Source organism: Euphorbia lathyris, chromosome 1 (genome assembly GCF_963576675.1).
Source record: "Euphorbia lathyris chromosome 1, ddEupLath1.1, whole genome shotgun sequence".
In the NCBI taxonomy this organism is placed as follows: Eukaryota; Viridiplantae; Streptophyta; class Magnoliopsida; order Malpighiales; family Euphorbiaceae; genus Euphorbia; species Euphorbia lathyris.
In genome coordinates, this window is record NC_088910.1 from 20,257,619 (window position 1) to 20,280,959 (window position 23,341).

The 23,341-nt window shown below is 36.9% G+C and overlaps 1 protein-coding gene across 3 annotated transcripts; it reads right to left on the bottom strand.

Moving 5' to 3' along the window:
• Positions 1-15,681: 15,681 nt before the first annotated feature.
• On the bottom strand, positions 15,682-22,741 carry LOC136224018 (cyclic nucleotide-gated ion channel 1). 3 transcript variants are annotated; one of them, XM_066012230.1, is made up of 8 exons: positions 22,540-22,741; positions 21,702-21,830; positions 20,536-21,103; positions 19,883-20,095; positions 19,029-19,315; positions 18,231-18,342; positions 17,443-17,679; positions 15,682-16,604 (listed from the first exon to the last, which is right to left on the bottom strand). In XM_066012230.1, exons 2-8 carry the CDS (start codon positions 21,728-21,730, stop codon positions 15,900-15,902), a joined length of 2,151 nt encoding a protein of 716 aa, XP_065868302.1. In that variant the 5' UTR covers positions 21,731-21,830; positions 22,540-22,741; the 3' UTR covers positions 15,682-15,899. The 3 variants fall into 3 exon arrangements, with proteins under 3 accessions (XP_065868302.1, XP_065868316.1, XP_065868309.1); XM_066012244.1 differs by lacking the exon at positions 22,540-22,741 and adding an exon at positions 22,284-22,458; XM_066012237.1 differs by lacking the exon at positions 22,540-22,741 and adding an exon at positions 22,269-22,458.
• Positions 22,742-23,341: the final 600 nt, after the last annotated feature.

Here is a 23,341-nt window from a genome sequence, read left to right on the forward strand (position 1 = left end):
CTCAGAAATCACGGGTTCCACCTCCGAATCGGAAGCGGAACCCGTATGAATATAAGGTAAACGGAATCGCCGTGCCGTTTCCACCACGGGTGGAACGGACGAACTGCCCCTTCCACCCGTGGTGGAAACGGCACGGCCGTTCGTTCCACCGTACGGTGGAACGGTGCGCGCTGCCGTTTAGGCCAAAAAAAAAATTCGAAATTCAAAAAACGAAATTTTAATTTAAATTTATATCGTAGGATTATCTCGTGTTCGAAATCATGGTCTTCAGGAATGCTCGGGTCCTTTTTCGTCCAATTCGGGTTTTTAGGCTTCGGAGAGAAAGAGAGGAAAAAAAAGTTTTGGTTTTTGATAAAAAAATTATGACAAACGCATAAATGTCAAAAGAGTGCGGTGGGTGGAAAAAATATTGCGGTATATAGCAATACCTTTCAAAAAAAAATGTGATGTATTAACCTATTTTTAATGTTTTAAAAACCGGACCGGACATCGAACCTGTTTAACAACTGGATTAGGGATTAATGGATTCAATCGGTTAACTCGGATTAGTTGAACCGAATGACACAATAAATAATATATATAATATATCATTTAAATTTTATCAATTTGTTTTATTTAATTTTTTTTTTTGAAACAATTAATGAGGTTGTCAGGACTCGAACCCTCACTGTTATTATTAAATTTAATTAATTCGTAGTTGGGTGTAAACTTATGAAGTTAGAAATGAAAATAATTTACACAATAATTAGTGTGTGCAAATGCTTTTGAGTGTAAATATTTTTGAGTTTAATTGGTGGAATAAAATGTATACTTGTGCGGGGCCCCGCCAATTCCTTTGAGTTTCATTCTTGCGAACGTACTCCTCAGACGGGATACTTAACGTGTTAGCTATAGCACTGCACGGGTCGATACGCACAGCGCCCTTTCCTCCTCAGCGAACGTCGACTTGCCCCAACGAGCCCCGAGGAGCCTCAGCATGAGGTAAGGTACATCTGATGAAAGTCTTTTCGCAGGTAAAGGAAATGTCCGATGTCTTGTTGTCCCTCATACGTGTATCACACACAGGGACATTGGACGCAGGCAAAGATGCCTTAAAATAAGAAATATCTTGAAATGGTCATACAAACGTTCTAGGATCAATTTGTTTTTACTGATTCCAACATGTTTTGAAAGAATAGGAAAATTAGAGTCAGGAAAAAAAATGTGGAACATGACATTCAATATAAATAATAGTAGGATATATTTAGTTTATAAAAAAAATGAGTAGGATATATTTTAGAAAAACATTCCACGTTGAGCACTATATATAAAGATGGGTGGTTTATTAGCATTTTATATTTAATGTGGGATCTTTCAATAGTTAGAGTGTTTAATTATAGAATCCATGTATTAAGATGGGTGATCTCTTGGGAAGTTCTCGTGTTGCATCCCAAAACGTTTGATGTGTAAAAAAAAAACTATAGAATCCCACATCGGTAGAAAAGAGTCAAGTCGTAGAAAACAATCTATATAAAAGGCATGGGTGCTTGTGAATGAAATGTGCCTATTATCATTTGAAAACCAAAGTCAAACCGGTTCATTGGTTTTTCACCGGGTGATATTGGTTTTCACGGGGTCAATGATATTGACCCAAAAGATTAGTAATCAGACCAGATGTCTGGCTGGTTCACGGTTGAACCGGTTCGACTGACTGATCCGGTCTGGTTTTAAAACAATGCATATTTTGTTGCATTAACTTCTTAATTTTTTTATTTAAAACATATTAAATTCATAATTTTTTATTTTCTAGTATCTTAAACTCTTGATGAAAGGGGAAATGTAACACTATGGGACCTAACTGCACATTTTAGTAAATTGGAAAAATAGATTAAAATTCATAAAACTAGATGTCCAACACAACCACGTGTTCTTCAATATAAACCAGTTGTCTCTCTCCCTCACTCTCTTGATGCATATAAACTTTGAGAAAGGGAATCTGATTCTTCTGGAAAAAATTTGGGGGAAGGAAAAAAACAAAAATCGATTTAGAGACAGATTTAATAACAAGATTTTCACATATTTACAGAGACGATGTTTTCTTATAAGAGGATTAGGGCTTTTCCAATATAGAGCTAGCTGTTTAAGGTTAGTTTCTTCCTTTTCTTATGACGATTCTATATTTGCTGATAATTTAGATATGATTTTCACTAGCAAAAGTTTATGTTATTACTTATCTTCCTTTTTTTTTGTTTTGTATCATTGAATTACACGTTGATGCGGAAAATTCCCAAGTACATTATTTGCGGCTTGCTCAATGTCATAGACTCATAGATCATATACTTTTAAGATTAGATCTGTATATGTGTGGTTGCTTGATGTCATTGGTTAATGACCGATGCTTAACTTTGTGGGGATATTATATTGCTTAAAAAGGTTACATGCATTGCTTAATTATGAGCTTGTGAAATAGATTAGTTATGGTTTTGTACTTTCTTTATCTTAATCTCTATTTTAAATTGAAATTTTTAGATTTTCTTAGTTGGCTTTGCTTATCTAAGTTCTACATTGATAAAATAATTGTTTATTTCAGCGAACAAACTTCGATTCGGATATGTTGGATTGCTAAAAGATTCAAGTAAATAAAGGAGTCTAATCTTCAACAATTTAAGAGTTTACTTGTATCTACACTAATTAATTTCTTATTTTAAGAATTTGGTCTACAATTACCTTTTTAAGAGCATTTCATTATTAAAGAGAAATTGATAACTAAAGTAGGTAAACGTACAATTTATTATGTATTTTTCATATTCAACATTTACGGTGGAGTTTTGGTGGTTAGAGAAAACATTTCATAGTTGTAAGGTTACAGTTGGTTGGCAGGTCTTTGGAAGCATATCAGATAGGAATAGGATGACTTATTTTATTGTATTGCTTTTTTAAGTCTGTGATGGTGCAGCTTTTATTTTTGGCATGTCTTTTTAAGCATATCAAATTTATTCATTAAAAGAATCTCTCGTATTGCTGCTCTTATTTGATAACTTACAATAGCAATGATGATGTTGCAAGTAATTTAGTTTTATGACTGGAATAATGATTTAGAACTCCGTTGTTTTTAACTTCAGTTGGCTGATTAATAGCGGCTGGTAATTAGAAAAATCGTTTGCTTTTCGATTGTGAGCCAATAAGAGCTCGTGAAGTTTGATGTATGTTATTGATTCTTAATCAAATAGAGATAGAAGTTTGATGTATGCCATTTCATCTATCGAAAGTATATCCCCTATAAATTCATAGTAGAAGGTACATATTCAATTATTATACACTTAAACATATATTGTGAAGAATGTCAAAAGCAATATCGAGCTTTTGGGGTCCAATAACATCCCATGAACAGTGTCAAAAAAATTATGTATATTCAATACCATTTCAAATGTCCCTTGCATTCTTTTGGCATTCATTGGCCTAGTAAATACTTTGAGACAACATTTTGAGAAAAGGTTTAGCGTACTTCACATATCTAATATGATACTTTCCATTGGAAGCATGATATATCGTGCCACATTACAACACATATAAATGCCTTTGTATAATACTTGTTTTGGTTCATCATTTTTTAACTGCTTGAGGAATTACTTTCGATAGATGAAATGGCATGTAGAACTATCAGAAAGGGTATTCTAGCGTAGGGTGTATCTTTTAGTTTAATAAAAATAAGAACTACCTTGCTTGAGAATTTAAAATCTTCTACTTGTTATGTAATTGGGCGGAATTTGTGAAATTTTGAGTGGTTTTGGTTGCATTGTTTTCCTAGGGTCATTGAACAAATGTGTGGATTGGAGCTTTTAGGAACTTCTCCGATTCCTCCTTGATATTTTTACAAATATTTCATATCTATGAATTTGTTTAATATAGAGTCTTTAAATGGGTCTCTATTTCATGTTAGTTTTTCTTCGTTTTGTTTCCTGCAGAACTACGTGGCTTTGATTCTCAATTTAAAAACATCAAGATGCGTAGGAAGCTTGATAATAAGATATTATCAAGTCCAAGCCAGATATAGGTGTAAAATTAGATAAGTTGAGAAAAATGTGTATTTCAATTTACTTGCATATTAGATTAGCAAGAACTCATGGTTTAAGATTACTTTATTGGTACATTGTAATAAAAAAATATCCATTTTTTTATATATATTATTGTAAATGGAATTGGAGGTTGGACTATAAAATAGTAACTATAGAGTAATGAAAAAGGTTATTAGTTATAGTTCGTAATGCCTAGGATCAAGATGTTATAGTTATTGTTTCTCTAACATACCTGATGCTGTTTAGAGTCAAATGTGACAGAAGCTGTTATAAAATTTCTATACAAACTGGTGATGAATGAAAACATAGAATGCAAGAAGAGTGAAAAAGAGGCTTTCATTTTGCTTTTAGAATTTTATAGATTTTCTACCCCAACTTCAAAGCATGATAATAGGTTTTCCTAGTTCAACTATTATATTATATATATATATATATATATATATATATCAGATTGTCCTTAATGTGCCAACTCAATAAAAATGCTTCCAAAACTCTCATTGTCAATTTTTCTCTACTTCCGCTATTAAATATGGTATATATATAAATCTAATTTTCAAAAAGAGTATCTTTAAATTCACCATTAATTGAATAACATAATAATAATTTTATTAAATTGAAGAACATAAACGATATAATTACTAACTAGATATAATAAACCTTTTGATGAACTAGATGAAAGGAATAAGTCGAACATAAATTTTAGGGAAAATTACAAAATTGGGTCAAATGGGAGGCTCATTTACATATTTAACCCATTTACTCAACTTACTACATATCTAGACTGATTTTGTGTGACTTTCCCATAATACCTCTAACCTTCCCACTTCCACCACTCGCGAACCGCCGCTCCTCCTATCTCATTGGTTATGCGAAAATTGCTCCTGAATTAATGATTTCAAGACTTTTGATCTTCCTTTCTTCCTTTAAATTGCACGAAATCTGCATCATTTAGTCAAAATCACAATGAATTTCTATTTTTCCTCTCTTCATCTCTTGATTCTACAACTTCCCAATCCTAGAAAACGAAGCCATGGTTTTTCATCTTTCTGTTCGTTGCTTGGTTTCTTTCTTCTTGTTACCATCAAAGAAATGATTTTTCTACGTTATTTCCTTCGTTCTACCCATGTTATCATATTGTTATTGTCGCTTTTGGGGGTGAAATGGGCAAAAAATGTAAGTGTCTGTTTTTTTCTGCGTTTTTTCATGAATTCACTTCGCAATCTATGGTTTCGCGAAGCTGTGCGAAGAGAACAAGCCTGGGAAAGTGATGATCTACTTCGTGAATAGATGATTTCGTGAAGATCTGCGAAGTGAAAGTCTGAAACATATGGATCTACCTCGCGAATCAATTAGTTCGCGAAGTCTACGAATAGATCCTCACATTTCAAACCTCGCAGACTTCGTGAAAGCATCGATATGCGACGTAGATAGTCACGTTTCAGACCTTGCAAACTTTGCGAAAGCATCGATATGCGAAGTAAAATCACCTCCTTCCCTGCACATTTACATTCGCATGCTTCGCTAATCTTCATTTCGCGAAGCCAAAATCGTCTTTTTCCCTGCCTAACACGATTAATGTTTTCTGTAGATGGTTAAATACGTAACATCCTTTTCTAGAAGACGGCGTACTGGGCTGCAGGGGAGATGATTTTCCTTCCTGTATAGGGATGAACTTCCCCAAGATTGACACATTCACTCCTAAAGTGGTTGGTTAGGAGAGGTTGTGTCAATCTTGGGGTCCACCATGGGACACGTCCATCCCATGGTGCCAATCTTCAAAATGAACCTAACTAATTTAAATCGGATGAGTAATCTTGGTGTACACCGTGGGACACGTCCATCCCAAAAAGTCTGGAAGTCCAGACCTCATGGGATGAGAAATGGAAGTCCAGACCTTTTGAGATGGTTGTGTCACATGGTGCACACCAAGATTACTCATTCGTTTCAAGATTGGTACCGGATTAGTTAGGTTCACTTTGAAATGATTCGTTATTAGAGTTCATTGTGGCAATCTTGTTGTAAATTTTGATAATGTTATTATTTGAATGTTGTTATTGTGGTAATCTTGTTGTAAATTTTGATAATGTTATGATTTTAATGTTAGAATCCGTTGTTGTTTGTCATTTTTTGTTATATACCACTTCGCGAATTAGCTTCAAAACATATCCAGCATTCACATATGCGAACTAAATTCATCAAGCAAAACAAACTTCAGCTTCGCATATGCGAACTAAATTCATTAAGTAAATCCAAACATTAGCTTCGCAGGCTTCGCATATGGTCGAATATGCGAAGTCAGACGGGATGGAGACATATGCGCGTAAATATTAAGGGTATTATGGGAAAATCACACAAAATCAGTCTAGATATGTAGTAGGAGAGTAAATGGGTTAAATATGTAAATGAGCCTCACATTTGACCCAGTTTTATAATTTTTCCTAAATTTTATCGCATGTCTCACCCTGACTTTTTCTCAGATTGTGGTGCGTGGCCGGCTCGATTCGCCTTTTTTTTTAGGTTTCGAGTCGCCACCAATCATCACTTGGAAATGTGTGTGCGAGCGTGATTGAGCACCCTATCTGTTTGGATTGACTCTGTATGGTTTAGTTTTGATAAGCATGGTCTTCAGAGAGATCAGAAGTTTGTTTTCCGGTTACATGTAGAGAAGGGATGCAATCTCACCCTACCCTGCACGACGTGTCGTTACTATTGTGTTATCATGTGTTTGCTATTTTTTTATTTAAATCGTTGATATAAACGAGGTACTCACATGTTTTATGGTTTTTGAGTTTAGGAATATTTTAGACATATTATGAATTTGAATGACATTTTCACATCGATTCGAATTAATTTGGTTAATTTTATGATTCGAAATAACATCTCGAATTGATTTATTTTGATTTAGAGGTACATGTATAACATACACGTAATTATGTTTGTTGAATTAAAGTCCAATTTTTACTTGTATGCATATCACATATACAATAAACTACATATTTTAATCAACAATATTTTTGCATGTATTACTAAATTTAAATGATATTTTCATTTGTTCAAGATAACATCTCGAGTGAATTATTTTTTATTTTGAATCATATATATTACATATACGTAATCGCATTTATCGTATATGTAATATATGTGATTCAAAATACATCCACCTCATTCAGATGTGATTCGAATCCATGACCCCCTAGTCATAGGTAAGATTTCAACCACTAGGCTAAGAGATTCACCACCATTTAATTTTTATTTTGAAACTACATGTATAATATACATGCGATTATGTTTATCAAATTAAAATTAATTTTACGTATATCACATATATGCTAAATAATTTAAATGACTACATTTGTATCTATTTTAATTAATTCGGGATAATGTCAGAAATTGATTTATTTTGGTTTGAAACTACGTATATAACATATACGTGATTATATTTATCGAATTAAAACTGATTTTATATATATCACATATACATTATGAATTTTGATAAAGAATGATTTAGGTTTTTTTATAAATTAGAATGGTGTTTTTGCGTAACTTGAATTGGCTCGGTTAACTTTATCATCTTGAATTAATTTATTTTTATTTGAAATTACAGAGAGACTAAATTGAAATACTCATAGGGTAAATTATAAAAATGGGTTAAATGGGAGGCCCATTTACATATTTAACTCATTTACTCAACCTATTACATATCTAGAATGATTTTGTGTGACTCTCCCATAATACCCCTAACTTTTCCACTTCCCCCTTACGCGAACGTTCTCTCCCCTCTTCTCCTTGGGTGCGCGAAACGGTTGTTGGCTCCTCCATTAATGATTCCAAGACTTTTGATCCGCCTCTGTTCCTTTAAATTGCATGAAATTTGCACCATTTCTCCAAATCACAATGTATTTCTCTTTTTCCTCTCTTCATCTCTTGATTCTGCAACTTCCTAATCCTAAAAAACGAAGCCATGGTTCTTCATCTTCCAGTTCCTGCTCGTTACTTGGTTTCTTTCTTCTTGTTACCATCAAAGAAATGGTTATTCTACGTTATTTCCATCGTTTTTCCCAGTTTATCATATTGTTATTGTAACTTTTAAGGGTGAAAGGCGCGAAAAATATAAGTATATGATGTTTCTTCTGCGTTTTTCCATGAAATCACTTCGCGTAGTCGATGATTTCGCGAAGATATGCGAAGAGAAAGAGCCTGAAACGTGTCGATCTACTTCGCGAATCGATTAGTTTGTGAAGTTTGCGAGTAGAAAAGTTCATGATTTCACTCGTAGACTTCACAAAAGCATCGATATGCGACGTAGATCGTTATGTTTCAGACCTTGCAAACTTTGCGAAAACATTGATTCACGAAGTAAAATCATCCTTTTCCTTGCACATTTACATATGCATGCTTCGCTAATCGTCATTTCGCGAAACCAAAATCGTATTTTTTCCTGTCTAACACGATTAATTTTTCCTGAAGGTGGTTGATTACATAACATCCCTTTCTGGAAGGCGACGTATTGGGCTGTAGGGGAGATGATTTTCCTTCCTGTATAGGAAAAAATTTCCCTCAAGATTGGCACATTCACTTTGAAATGATTGGTTAGGAGAGATTGTGCCAATCTTGGTGTGCACCATGGGACACATCCATCCCAAAAGGTCTGGACTTCAATTTATCATTAGGTCTGGACTTTCTGTAGAGCGAGAAATTTCCGTCCAAATTCACGTTGACTTTGAAATGATTTGTTAGGAGTTTATTGTGGCATTCTTGTTGTAAATTTTAATAATGTTATGATTTTAATGTTGTTATTGTGACAATCTTATTGTAAATTTTGATAATGTTATGATTTTAATGTTAGAATCTGCTGTTGTTTGGCATTTTTTGTTATATACCACTTCGCGAATTAGCTTCAAAACACATCCAGCTTTCGCATATGCTAATTAAATTCATCAAGTAAACCAAACATTAGTTTCGCAGGCTTCGCATATGCTAATTAAATTCATCAAGTAAACCAAACATTAGCTTCGCAGGCTTCGCATATGCTAATTAAATTCATCAAGTAAACCAAACATTAGTTTCGCAGGCTTCGCATATGGTCGAATCTGCGAAGTCAGACGGGAGGGAGACAGACGCGCGTAAATATTGAGGGTATTATGGGAAAGTCACACAAAAACAGTCTAGATATATAGTAGGTTGAGTAAATGGGTTAAATATGTAAATGGACCTCCCATTTGACCTAGTTTTGTAATTTATCCATAATTATAACAAACGAGGTCAATTTACTAAATTATGAAAAACTGGAGGAACTAAGAGCAAAGTTGTTTTGTCAGACCATAATGTAATTAAATGAACAAGGAACATGAAATCTACAAGCGAGATGTGCCTCATAGAGAATGAAAGTGTTGTTAGACATTCGACTATTCGCCCTAAGTGCAAAGTTGTTCTGTCAGACCATAATATAATTAAATGAAGGAACGCGAAATCTGCAATCGAGGTATGTCTCATAGAGAATGAAAGTGTTGTTAGACATTCTCGACTATTCACCCGAATCTGGGACTCAAAAACCACCGGTGTGTAAGCACCTCCAAATGGGTACGATAATAGTTACTAAGGCTCTACAATTGTTTAAAGTATCATTTTCATTACAATAGATTAATTACAAAGAATAAAAGACTTGTATGGTAATAAATAATCAAGTTAAAGGATTTTTAATGGCCATTTTGAAATTCAAGGCTATAAAGACAACAAAGGCTATAAAGTTGAGAGGTACTCATTGTTGAATCTAGGATTAGATAGATGAGAGAATTATGGAGATAGACAGATAAGTAATAGGCACAATAATAAATTGAATCAGCTTAATGATTCTGGCTCAGAGGACTTGTATTTATAGTGAGCCAATAATAGTTTGTATAGGAATACAATACATAAGTATAGTCGTATTAAAACTCTACCTAGCTAGGAATATAGACAGAGTAAAACTCTAACTAGATAGGAATCTATTTACAGAGATAATTAGAATATTATCTCTAACACCCCCACTCAAGCCGATGGCGGGCACGAACGAAGAGGCGGGAGCGTAGCATCGTGAAACGAGCCGGAACTAGCGGCTTGGTGAGTATGTCTGCAACCTGATCATCGGTTGGAATAAATCTGACACTGAGAAATCCTCTGTGAACTTGTTCACGAACAAAATGATAGTCTAGCTCAATATGTTTCGTGTGAGCATGAAACACTGGATTTGAGGTGAGATAGATCGCTCCAATATTATCACACCATAACTGAACCGGGGTGGGTAATGGAAAGCCGAGATCCGAGAGAAGAGATTTGAGCCATAGTAATTCGGCAGTAGCATTTGCTACTGCTTTGTATTCGCTCTCCGTTGAGGATCTGGCTATTGTGGGTTGCTTGCGGGTCTGCCACGATACAATGCTGGATCCAAGATAGACACAGAAGGCACCCGTGGATCGTCGATCATCAGGACACCCTCCCCAATCACTATCTGAGTAGCAGTGGATGTGCTGTATTGGTTTGACAGACATGACTATGCCAAAATCTGATGTACCCTGAACATAGCGTAAAACCCTCTTGACTCCTTTCTAGTGTTCATCAGTTGGACAATGTAGAAACTGACATAATTTGTTAACTGCAAATGCAATGTCAGGTCGAGTGAATGTTAAGTATTGAAGTGCCCCCACAATGCTTCTATATTCATCTCCAGAGGTTAAGCTGGTGCCTAGCTCCTTTGAAAGTGTTGGTGTGGTGGCCATGGGCGTTAGTGTGGGCTTGGAGTCAATCATCTTCACTCTGTCGAGGATGTCAGCCACATACTTGGCTTGACACATGTGAATGCCATCCTTCTCATATCGGATCTCTATTCCAAGAAAGTATTCTGCTTTGCCAAGATTGCGGATGGGAAACTCACGTTCTATGGCTGCAATAGTGTTGGTGATGTGTGCAGGGTGGTTCCCTGTTATGAGTATATCATCAACATAGCACAGAATGTAACTTTTTTCAGTATCGGTGCGTCTGATGAACAAAGAGTTGTCAGCCTGTGACATTTTGTACCCTAGGGAGAGGAGGAATGTTCGAAGGCGAGTGAACCATTCTCGCGGTGCTTGCTTCAATCCATAGAGACTCTTTTTGAGAAGGCAGACATGATCTGGTCGGTCACTATCCCGAAACCCCTGCGGTTGTTCAATATATATGGTTTCTGATAAGTTTCCATGGAGAAAAGCATTGGAGACATCTAGCTGATTGACGAACCAGTTGTTTGCTGCTGCGATGGCAAATACAGACCTGATGGTTGTGGCTTTGATTACTGGACTGAATGTTTCTTTGTAGTCAATCCCAGCTTTTTGAGTGAATCTTCGTGCTACTAAGCGAGCTTTGTGACGCTCAATGGTTCCATAAGACTTCTTCTTTGTACGAAAGAGCCACCTGGAGGTGATGACATGCTGATCATGTGGTCTCGGTACAAGTTGCCATGTTCCATTGTTCAGAAGAGCTTGGATCTCTTCAGACATTGCAGTACGCCATTCTGCTTGTTTGTTGGCTTTACTGAAGCATGTGGGATCCACTGTGCCATTTGGATGTGTAGCTAATAGTCCCTCAAACCTTCCTCTTGACTGAAGAGATGACTATCGAAGTTGCATATAATGTTGTCGTGGACCAATCAACGGTGCATTGCGAGGCCTGGGCCTTTCAGGTGGAATAGGAGCATGTGGTGCACTTTCAGGAGGAGGAGAATCTGTTTGTGGCATGATGTTCTCCTCATGAGGAATTGCATTTTGTATTTCCGGTGTGATGATGTCCGCAGCATCAACTGGATTGTTATCTTCAACATTAGGATCATTCTGAGAAACAGGTGTTGATGCAGCAGCGACCACTGGTGACAGATATTGAGGTGAAACTAAAGGAGCATTGTGTGTGGCTTCAGAGTTAGGGGGAGTAGTTGGGGTTCCAGGATGAGGTCCATGTGTGATGGGTGCAGAGTATGGAACCAGGTTAGAAGAAGATACTATAGGGTTGGGATTAGAGAAATTACCTGGATACGGGCCGAGTAGAGATGGTAGTTGACACGATGTGCTTACCCCTGAGTTGCTAGATGAAGGTGATATTGCAGTGATTGTTGATGCAGGAAAGACTTCTTCATTGTACTGCACAAACTTGCAGATGTATATACGTCCAGTGGCATATTCAAGACAGATATCCCCAGAATGATTTTCTGATGGACCAAGGTAGACACATAGCTTGGAGCGAAAATCAAATTTGTGCTGATTGTATGGACGAAGAAGGGGATAAATACCACTGCCAAAAATGCGTAAGGCCTTATAGGCAGGTTGTTTCTCGTAGAACAAGAAATAGGGTGACTTGTTGTTTAGGATTTTGGTGGGTAAGTAGTTAATTAGCCTAATGCTGTGTATCATGGCATAGTTCCAAAATTTTGGAGGTAAAGATGCATTGGCTAGCAAAGTAAGGCAAGTGTCAACAACATGTCTAATTTTCCTCTCAACTATACCATTTTGTGCATGAGTGTGAGGGCATGCAATCTTGTGTATAATGTCATGGCGTTTGAAAAAAGGTTGTAGTTTTTGAAACTCCCCCCCAAGATCAGAGTAAATGTTCTTAACCCTTGCACTATACTGATTAGAGATCATGGCATAAAAATCACAGAAGGTTGAAAAAACATCACTCTTATTCTTTAAACAAAAGACCCATCCAAATCTGGTGAATTCATCAATGATTATTAAAAAATAACGGTGGCCAAGACAAGAAGCAACTGGAGCTGGCCCCCAAACATCCAGATGTAAGTTTTCAAAAGTAAATGTGCTAGAACGATTAATAGATGGTAAAGAGCTCCTAGCAAGCTTGCCTAATGGACAAAAAGAACATTTGCTAACTGGTTTTGAAGAGGATAGATTGTTTCCTTTGAGAACTGAGCTGACTGTCTGATTCTGACAATGTCCAAGCCGTGCATGCCACCTTTCAAAAGACACCTTCTCTCCAACTAGCGCCTCCTTCAGGGTGGGTGTAAGCACATATAGTCCATCTTTACTCGGGCCCCGTAACAGGATTTCCCCAGTTGTTTGGTCCTTCACAAGAAAATGGTTAGGCCAAAATTCAAAGAAACATGAGTTGTCACGGGTAAATTTTTGAACAGATAGTAAAGATTTGGTAAGCTTGGGAACAAGTAGGGCATCATTAATTTTCAGATTATTGATATTTGAATTTCCAAAGTGAGAAATTTGCAAACCTTGACCATTGCCAAATTGAACTGTATCATATCATGGATATGGTTGCATTTGTTGAAGTTGAGCCGGATTTGCCGTCATGTGATTAGTTGCCCCTGTGTCTGGGTACCACGGCTGATTAGGACCCATAAATGGATTTGGTGGTTGTTGCCATGCCATGTGCGCTTGTGGTCCAGGATTGTATTGTGTTCTTGAATTATTCTTTGGTCTTTTGCACTTGTCAGCCCAGTGGCTTGGGTCACCACAATTGTAGCACTTGCCACTTCTTCTTTTCTTTGGATTCTGCTTCTTTGCTTGATTTGCTTCCATGGTGGATACATTGGCCTCAGGCTGAAGCAGAGTTGTCTTCCTGGTCGATTGAATCATGCCCTCAACTATCTTCAAGCTATGCAAAATCTCTTGATAATTGATGTTTGTACCTCGCTGAGTTACAAGATTCTGAACAGTGGAGCGATACTCTTCTGCTAAACCTTTGTAAAGGACTGACGGTAGTAGATGCCGAGGATAAGGATTCCCTGAGGCAGCCAGATCATCAAGAATAGATTTCACTTTTTGCATATATGCCGTAACAGACATTCCTCCTTGCTCAAGTTCATGCAGTTCGACTCCCATCTGAAACTGCTTGCTGCCTGTAATTAGCCCGTAGGCATCCTCTAAGGCTAGCCAAATATCATGTGAATATTTGAGATATGCAATCTCAGAAAACACCTCTTCGGTGATTGAATTTAGGAGCAAAGTCCTAACCACATTTTCTACATCATCCCATTGAATAAACGATGGATTTATGATTAAATCCGCAGCTGATGTCACAAAACCTGTTCTAGGAATAAATTTGGGTGGTGGTGGTGTTGAACTAAGAATGTGAGGAAGAAGATGATAGGTTTGAAGGGTAGATTCCATGGACATTCTCCATGCTTTGTAGTTATTCGGGTTTAATTTGATGTTGATATTGATGTTTGTGGGTGGTTGTCTAGGTTGTTCAACATGAGTGGGTACAGGTTCTAGATGGATAGGATTGTTTGTATTATGAGGGATGGATGAGGAAATAAAATTATGTCTAACATTGGTTGACGGTGCATCAACAGTGTTGTGAAAAGAATTTGAGAAGAAAGATGGTGATGGATCATGAGATATTTGGGTATTGTAACAAAACGGTGAAGTATTAGATTCAGAAATAACCTGATTTTTGTTACTGGCTTCAGCCGCCTGATATGCTGCTAGGGCAGCCAGAACTGATGGAGAAAATAGGGTTGGAGGTGTTGCAGATTGTTGTACCTGAACTGATGGCTGCTGAATCGGAACTTGTAGATTCCGTGTTTGTGGAATAGCCGCCTGATATGCCGCGAGTGCGGCTAGAATTGCCGTGTCATTAGATGGCGTTGGTGTCGCGATTTGCCCTAGGGGCTGTGCGTACGCTGCTGTCACGGGTGGTGGATGCGCGGGATGCGCAAAAGAGGAAGACGCAGGGCGCGCCTGGGCAGACGCAACCGCGGTGGAGGGATGGTTAGGCGTTGCGGCAGCCGCGAGGAACGTTGCGGCAGATTCCTGAATCGGAGCTTTTGCTCCGGCTGATGTCGTTGCCGCGGCAGACGGCGCAGGCCGTTCCTGAGCGATCACCGCCCTTGCGCTGGCCGCTTGATAAGCTTCGAGCGCCGCGCGGACCTCCGGAGGGAAGGTATCGCCGACGGTGTGCGTTGGTGGTGCGGCGGCTGATGCAGGTTGCGGATTGAGGAAGACGGAATCCCCGGTGACGAACGGCGATGTAAACCGCCATCCAGACGACGCGAAGGAACCACCGTAAGCATCGTTTGTATTTTGAGGAGCCGCGGCATCAGAGGCGCCGGCGGATTCAATCTGGACCGCGGCGACACCGGCGGCGGCGGCGGCGACGGAAGCAACGGCAGCGGCTTTGTATTGAGAATAGGTCGGGGATTGGGGATGATCAGAGGATTCGGAGGATGCGGAAGTTGATACTACTGATACCATGTTGAATCTAGGGTTAGATAGATGAGAGAATTATGGAGATAGACAGATAAGTAATAGGCACAATAATGAATTGAATCAGCTTAATGATTCTGGCTCAGAGGCCTTGTATTTATAGTGAGCCAATAATAGTTTGTATAGGAATACAATACATAAGTATAGTCGTATTAAAACTCTACCTAGCTAGGAATATAGACAGAGTAAAACTCTAACTAGATATGAATCTATTTACAGAGATAATTAGAATATTATCTCTAACACTCATAAGTCTAATTTATCTTTCCTCAAAGCTAATCTGGCAAATTGAGAAATACCATGTTCTAAACTTTAAACATTAATTCTGTTTTATTGCTTAATTATTCAAGTTTTATTGTTTATTGTTGCCTTCTAACATATGATGAAAATTAACAAACTTACTAAACAACGCTTTGGGCTGTAAAAAACACCATATACAACATTACATATGCTACACAAAATCTCTTCCCAACAAAAGTGATTACCCACAAATAGCATTGTTACCCCTCTCTCTCTCTCCCTCCCTCCGTTGGCTGAAGTAGATTTTGTTTTCACCTTTTTACATGACAATCAAATACAAAATAACAAGACCTAACTCTACCTCTGCCTACCGCTCTTCGGATGCAAAGTCGGGTTCTGCAGGCTTCTGAAGATTCAGAAGCATAGGTGAAACTCTCTCCAACAATCTTCCCTTGCGAGTACCGGTACGTCGTAGAGCACGAAGTGCATTTGCAGCAAATCTAGAAGCATATATCGTGGCACCTAAACTAGGCGAGTTCCCGCTTGTTTTAGCTAATGCATCTTGCAACCTGTCCTCCTCTTGTCTGAGAGACTCTTCTAGTTTCTTTTTGCTATACCGGCGCCATGCAGCTTGTATAAAGCAAGCGGCCCATGTCCTCCATTGCTGTGAGTAAAACCTAAATGTATGGCGGAGTTGCTTACTGTGAAGCCGGCGAAATTGAGAAGCAACAAATTTCAAATCGTCAGCCATTAGAGCAAACGCTTCGACTTCAGTTAAGGTTTGAACAGTCCGGGTCGAAATAGGAAGATTCGATGAGGAATGGGGATCTAGGGCCCATGTAAGAAGTTCCTCTCCACAGAAGTCACCAGCTTTGAGGTATTCGGAGTTGAAGAATCCAGTTCTTCCGCCATTGGTAGTCATGGTTAGTAGCTTGCCTCGCATGATGAACAGCATCTCATCAACAGGGTCTCCTTCCCGGACAATGTAGCTTTCTTCTGTGTAGAGCGCTGGCTTGAGACGATCGCACATTGCATCTAGTAGTTGTTCATCCATTTTTTCAAACATTGGCACCTGTTCAGATGCATGAAGTAAATGAGGAAATAATAAATGCCTAGTTATGATGAAAGAGGGACAGCAAGCATCCAATATTAACACAATTGTGTTCGTATCCTTCAGAGTACAAAATTATATGAGCATTGAAAACTTTAGGCCTAATAAACACGCAGCCCTTCCAAGTTGGCCACAAAAGCCGATTGCGCTCCAAATTTTAAAATGACTGATTAACTTCTTAAGCTTGCTTAAAGTGACTTATTGTCACAATGAACTTGCTTAGTTACCTATCGACCTCTTGAACTTGAACTTGCACTTTGGCCCCCTTGCTTAAAGTGACCTATTGACCCCCTGAACTTGCTAAAACTGAAACTCGCTTCATTTTGTCCAAATCTCCACTTGCTATGCCAAGTTGGATGTAGGGAGGTTAATCATGTCACTTAAAGCAACTTAAAGGGCTAATCTGTCATTTTCAAAATTGAAGGGGTCATTGGACTTTTCTAGATAAGTTTGGGGGGCTAGGGATGTATTAGGTCAAAACTTTAATTTCTAATCATTAGCAGCATCTGAAAAAGATTAGCAAAAGCAGCAACGTTACTCCATTATAAACATACTACATATTTTTTTAAAAGCAAAAATTTAATGACTTTTATTAGCAACTATCAGTCAATTTCATCAAAATCGCCATCTCCACTCACTGTTATTATTACAATTAGGAACCATGGACACCCCTAAATTGTAATAGCAAAGGTAACTTTCTTATTTTGTTTTGTAAAAATGTTTGAGAACATGTGGACAGGAATTAATTCAGGAAAATAATTATTAAATTAATAAACAGAGACAAGATATAAAATCTTACCCTCATAAGCAAGGCCAAGCAGAGATGACGTTTTATGTCCCTTCTAATGTCCCTGGGAAGATTGTGGACCAGTTTCTCTTCATCAACACCTCTGGTTTCTTGCCACTTGTATTGTTCATATCTCCTGATCCGCTCCCTCAGATTCTCAGGAAGCAACCGATGAGACATCCATTGCTCTGCATCTCGCCTCTTCACTCTCATCTCCTCCAATCTTGTGGTTGTTGATTGCAAATATGTCTGTATTATAGCAACTTCAATTAGTCAGCAACTAGAACGCAAACAAATTGGAAATTAAACCATTTTAAACTTTCAAAAATATTGGTTGTTTTTAGGACATGGAAAATTATAATGATCATTCAACTCAGACATAAGCATTCAACTAGCAAAATAAATATTTTAAAATTCAATTTTATCAAAAGAAGAGGAAAAAGGCAAGGAAGGGAGAAGGTTTAAGAAAATGCAACTAGTTAACAGATTGTTAATGGGAGATTTGATCAGAACACTATGTCAACTGCATCAGGTGCAACCCGTGCAGCGTCTACTGAAGTTCCATTCTGATTACTTATTAAAACATTCATGGCCAGGATTATGTCATTATCAATCACAAGGAATCCTCAGAGAGCAACCCCTGGATTCTTTTTTTTTTTTTTTTTTGTAAACTTCAAAGATGAAGAATCCAATCAATAAAAGGTATATTAAGTGCAATAAGAACTAATAGTATTCCATTTCTTCGAACATAATTTCATAAAGAAGAGCCACAAAACAAAACAAAACAAAAAGGTACTAACCTGCATATTTCCAATGAGAAATGAAAATAGTACCAAGCCCCATATTGAAATGAAAACTGCAAACAAGATTTCCCAAACAAAGGTGCTTGTTTCAAGGTTTTGACCAAGTGAGCTGCAAAAGTATTAAACTATAAATTATTACACAACACATTCAACATTGCTAAGTGCACAATACCAGAAGATCTTTATTGAAGCAGATGGGGACAACACAAAATATGAGATGAATCACAGTAAAATTTAGGGAAAGGTACAAAAATAAACTTGTGATTTGATTTGACCGATTTGCAAAGACAATCCTCATATTTTAAAAGTTCGCAAACAGGGATCTGCGCTTTTTGCAGTTTACAAACTCAGTCATCCCTTCAAAAATTGTTGTCGTGACTATTTACCTCAAAAGGGAGCGATTTGGAGCAATTAAAAAGACTAACTTTGCAAATTAGCCAAAATACACGGTCTAACTTTGCAAATTAACTAACCACAAGTATTGTTTGGCCGAAAAATTGACTCACATATCCTTTAAATGCAAAATTACTCTGTTTGCAAACTTTTAAACCACGGGGACTGTCTTTGCCAATCAGCTAAACCACGAGATTTATTTTTGTACTTTTCTCTAAAATTTACACACGGGACTGAAGATGGTAACATAAAACCAGTGGTGAACCAACAAGCAGATATGGCATAAGTGAGAAAGCAGTACTTGGCACACCAAGGCATAATATATTTTACCAATAGAAAGGCAACACGTTTTAGGAAAAAAGAATTATTATAAAAAATGTAAAGATGATTCTAGATAGACACCTCAGATTTCGCAGGCCCCACCAAAAACAGTAAAAGAACTTCTTTGGAAAATCGTTAGATGCCACAATACCGGACTGAAGGGCATCAAGAAATATTCCAAAGTTGTAAACTGTTTCATTTGCTGATTCTACAGGGCAAAAGCTATCCAAAAATGGCTTAGACGAGGAGTTAAATAGATGAGAACCACAATATAAAGAATCACGATCACAATTATTCTTATCACAGGCTTTTTTCCAGCATGTTGTTTCTCTCTCTATGGAAAACAAGTACCAAAAGGCTCCAAGTACCTAGAAAGAACAGCAAGCCTATTAGCACTTTAGGAGAAGCAACAATCCATATATCTAATCTATAAAACGTAGATTAAACTTCCTTCTTGTTTTTCGATCATCTACTGATGATAGAATACTATTATATCAATAAAATCAGTCAAAATCAATGCAAATGTCAAGGTCACGGACCAAAATGGAATACAAAAATATGAAATGGAGCCAACAGGAGAACAAAGGTCATAGAGCATCCATGTACAGCATGTGAATGGTCTAAATTTACTAAAAAATTAACAATAAGAGATGTATATCTCCATCAATGCTAAAACAAAGCCAACTCCCTATCTGGCGACAGCCTCAAGTTTATCCTGCATTCCTTTGGAACATTTTAGATTTACCATAAAAACAACAGTCATTAGGAAATTACAGTCGGTTCTGCCAACTCTTGCCTCATGCTACTAAAAAAAATCTATGCATTATAATCCATGACACGGAGGGGAGATGAAAACAACATAAATGCAGTACAAATTTCTCATTTATTAATTATTATATCAATAAAATAAAATAAAACATAGAAAATAAGCTTACATGACTGGCAAGCATGTAAAGAAACAGATTAAATGCAGCTCCAGCCCATGCAGTTTCCGTAAGTATGCCAGAAGTTCTTGTAACTTCCTTATACAATGGATAGATTCGAATAAGCCTTGGTACATACTGGAACCAAACTACAAATTTCAACAAATTCTTCGTATTCAAAGATCTTGAGCCTTTCATTTTTGGAATGATGACTAAAATTACAACCTGGCATGGACAGGAAGTTAGAGATCCACTGAAAATATAAAACCATAGAACATTCAAAATTAGTAACATGTTATCAAGCCAAATAATATAATAACTTAGAGAAAATTTTGACCTGTAAAAGCTTCAACTACAATAATTTGAGAATATAGGGATTCCTAAAGAATAAAATATAAAAATTACTTGATAAAAGTGCCAAACATTGGCATTAGTTTGCCAACCATATTTGATTAGAATAGTTCAGACAGTTCTCCAGTTTATTCCACATGGGTACTTTTAGTATGATCTTTTAGTAATGCTATATGCTATTGATCAACATGTAACTAAATAAAATGAGCTTTTAGTTAAAGCATTGCATTCTAATCAAATAGTAGTTCTAGGCATGGTAATGGAAATTGTGTTATCAAAAAAACAAACAGGCAGGGTAGAGCAGTTTTCCTCACCTGTGGAAGTGGAAGAACTGCAAGAATGTCAACTAACAAATACGATGACAAATACTTCTTAGCTATAGCCCAAGTATCCTCAACTAAAACACCTCTTCCAAATACCCGAGAAGATGGAGCTATAAAACCAGTGCGAAATTGAAAAATAATGTGAATTATATAAAAAATATCTGTGAACCACCGCAAAACACTAGCTGTAATTTCCATCTTTTTATCCAAATCAAGGCACTTCATTTCATCATCAATCACAGGAACGTAAAAGAACAAGGGATCCAGTGAAACCGCAAGCACACAAGACAATACAAATATTTTATTCCACCTCTGAAGAAAAGGCCCCTGTGGGTCAAGAATTGTCTTCCTTGAGTTCAAGCCTTTTGTAACTTTAGTACTGAAGGAATATGATTTTAACGATCTCCTAATTCTTTTGATACTTTCAGACCCAGCTTCAAAGCCTCTCTGGAACTTCTCAGAAACAGACCTAACAGTCATCCTAACTTTTCCTGAGTTTCTCTCATTATCCCCAGAGTATTGTGTGCCAGAACTTTTCTCCGACTTCCAATCCTGAAACCTGATCGACACATTATCAACAAGAAAGTTCAATATACACCTCCACTTAATTTGATAAACCAAATGCGCAACAATGCCTATAAGAAGCTTGACAGGAAAAATTAAAGAACATCTCAAAATCACATTTCAATACGAGCAATAATAGCTAATATAGAGTTACACTGATACTCGTCCGATCAAGCTGAGAAAGACAAACTGAAAGTAATGCAAAATGCCAAAAAGATTATGAAAACTGAAAAGGAAAAACAAAAGAACTTCAACTGTTGCTATTTCAAATTTCATTATTCTCAAGACACTGACAGTCCTCAATCCTACAACTTCAAGGCCATGATACAGGTATCAGCAGTGGTTCCCACAACAAAAAGTCAGACTAGACTCGCATTTTCCAAGTGAGAAAGATTTTATTTCTCTAACAGAAACAGGAAATATGAATCTACTTCAAGCACAAAGAGGGTCCTTCCACAACTAACCGAAGCTTCTAACTTCCCTATGCAATCTTAACTTCAAGCATAGTATGCTAGCTAAAAGATACAAGAAATTTACAGATAAAGGCACAAACAGAAGCTAAACAAATAGTTGCATTTTTAACAAGAACTAACCTTACAAACTTCTCATGTGCATAATTCATGACAGTAGCTTATTCAAGTTACAATATGTATTGAACAATCAGCGTTTGACCAATATAAATCGACAGAGTTCTTCATGCACTGTAAAGTAGCCAACCCACCCTGTAATAACAAAAAGAAAAGATGATATTAAAATAATATCTTTCAGAACCTCAAATACTACCAATTCAGGAAGTGAAAATCAAGGCATACTTAAAATCACAGATTAGTATTTATTCAATGGACGTGAAAGAAAAAAAAATCGTTAAGACCAACAAATTAGGTAATGGAACTAACTACTATAGAAATCACTGAACATAAAACGCTCCTCCTCTCCATAAAACCACTGAACAAAAAACCACTAAACACTAAAACCACTGAACATAAAACTCTCCTCCTCTCCAAGGGTTTTATTTTCCTGGAAGATATAGAAAGCTTAATGGAAAGCACAGTACAACACTTCTTCAATATAATCAATCATAAGAAATATTACAATTAGGATTAATGAGACCTACATGTGGTATGATTTAAAAAAAAATATGCAAATTTGCAGCCACATACAATACAAAAATCTACCCAAACATGGAGATACTCTATGGCATGGAGATACTCTATGAATCCATCCATTCCTAAAAGTTTCAAAAATCTCCGAGGTTGCAATTACACGAAACAATTACTACCCCTTGAAATTTCTACCCAAAGAATTCCCTCTTTTTTACTTCTATTGACTCGATTAAAAACTATTACTCCAAATTTCACATTTCTAAAAAAAACAGAGAGAAGAAGGAGAAGAAAAAGTGAGTAGATAAATAAGAGAGAAAATAGAGCATACCAAGGAAGAAAATCACAGTGATTGATCGAAGAGAGAACAATTTCTCCCTGAATTAGAGACTTATGATTTTCCTTTCTTTTTCTTCTGCTTCTTCTTGTTTTCTGTGAGAGAGAAAAATCGTAAGAAGGAAGCTTCGAGGAAAAGGCGTAGGGCAACGACTGGCTGAACAGTAGTAGTAGTTTTTTTGAATAAAAGTTTAGAGCAGACAAAAGTTTAGGAGTACAAGAGATAGAAATTCTTGTGATACTGGGACCCACTTTTTGCTTTACTTTTTTCAGAAATTTCCCTCAAGTTCCTTTTCCTACGGTAGGATAATTCAACTGTAACTGACTGGGAACCGGATCCTGATTTATTAAGAATTTGACAGGAAAGAAAGAGCGCCAAGAATCAAGATGATGAGGTCTTCCTGCGGTTCTTACATTTTTTAACTCAAGTCAATGTTTCAGAGGCGGACTTTCTCCTCGTTTTCGTTGACAATCTTTGTCACTTGCAACTTTGGCTTCTTGTCTGTAATGCGGGTTCTTCTATGCGGCTAAACATTTTTTTAATTATTTAAACATTGGATAAATCAAATACTTTTGTCATTAAAATAATTAAGTTCATCGAATTTTTTCTTTAATCATTAATCTTCCTATGTACATTAAAACATTTATTCGATTTCTTATCATTCTTCCTCAACCGCAAGTTTGTCACGAATCAATTGAAAATGTTTTCTAAAACGGTTTGGTAAAAACATTCGTTGTTTGATCAACAATAGAAATGTAATGCCAAACAACAAATTTTTACTCTCGTTATGAAATAT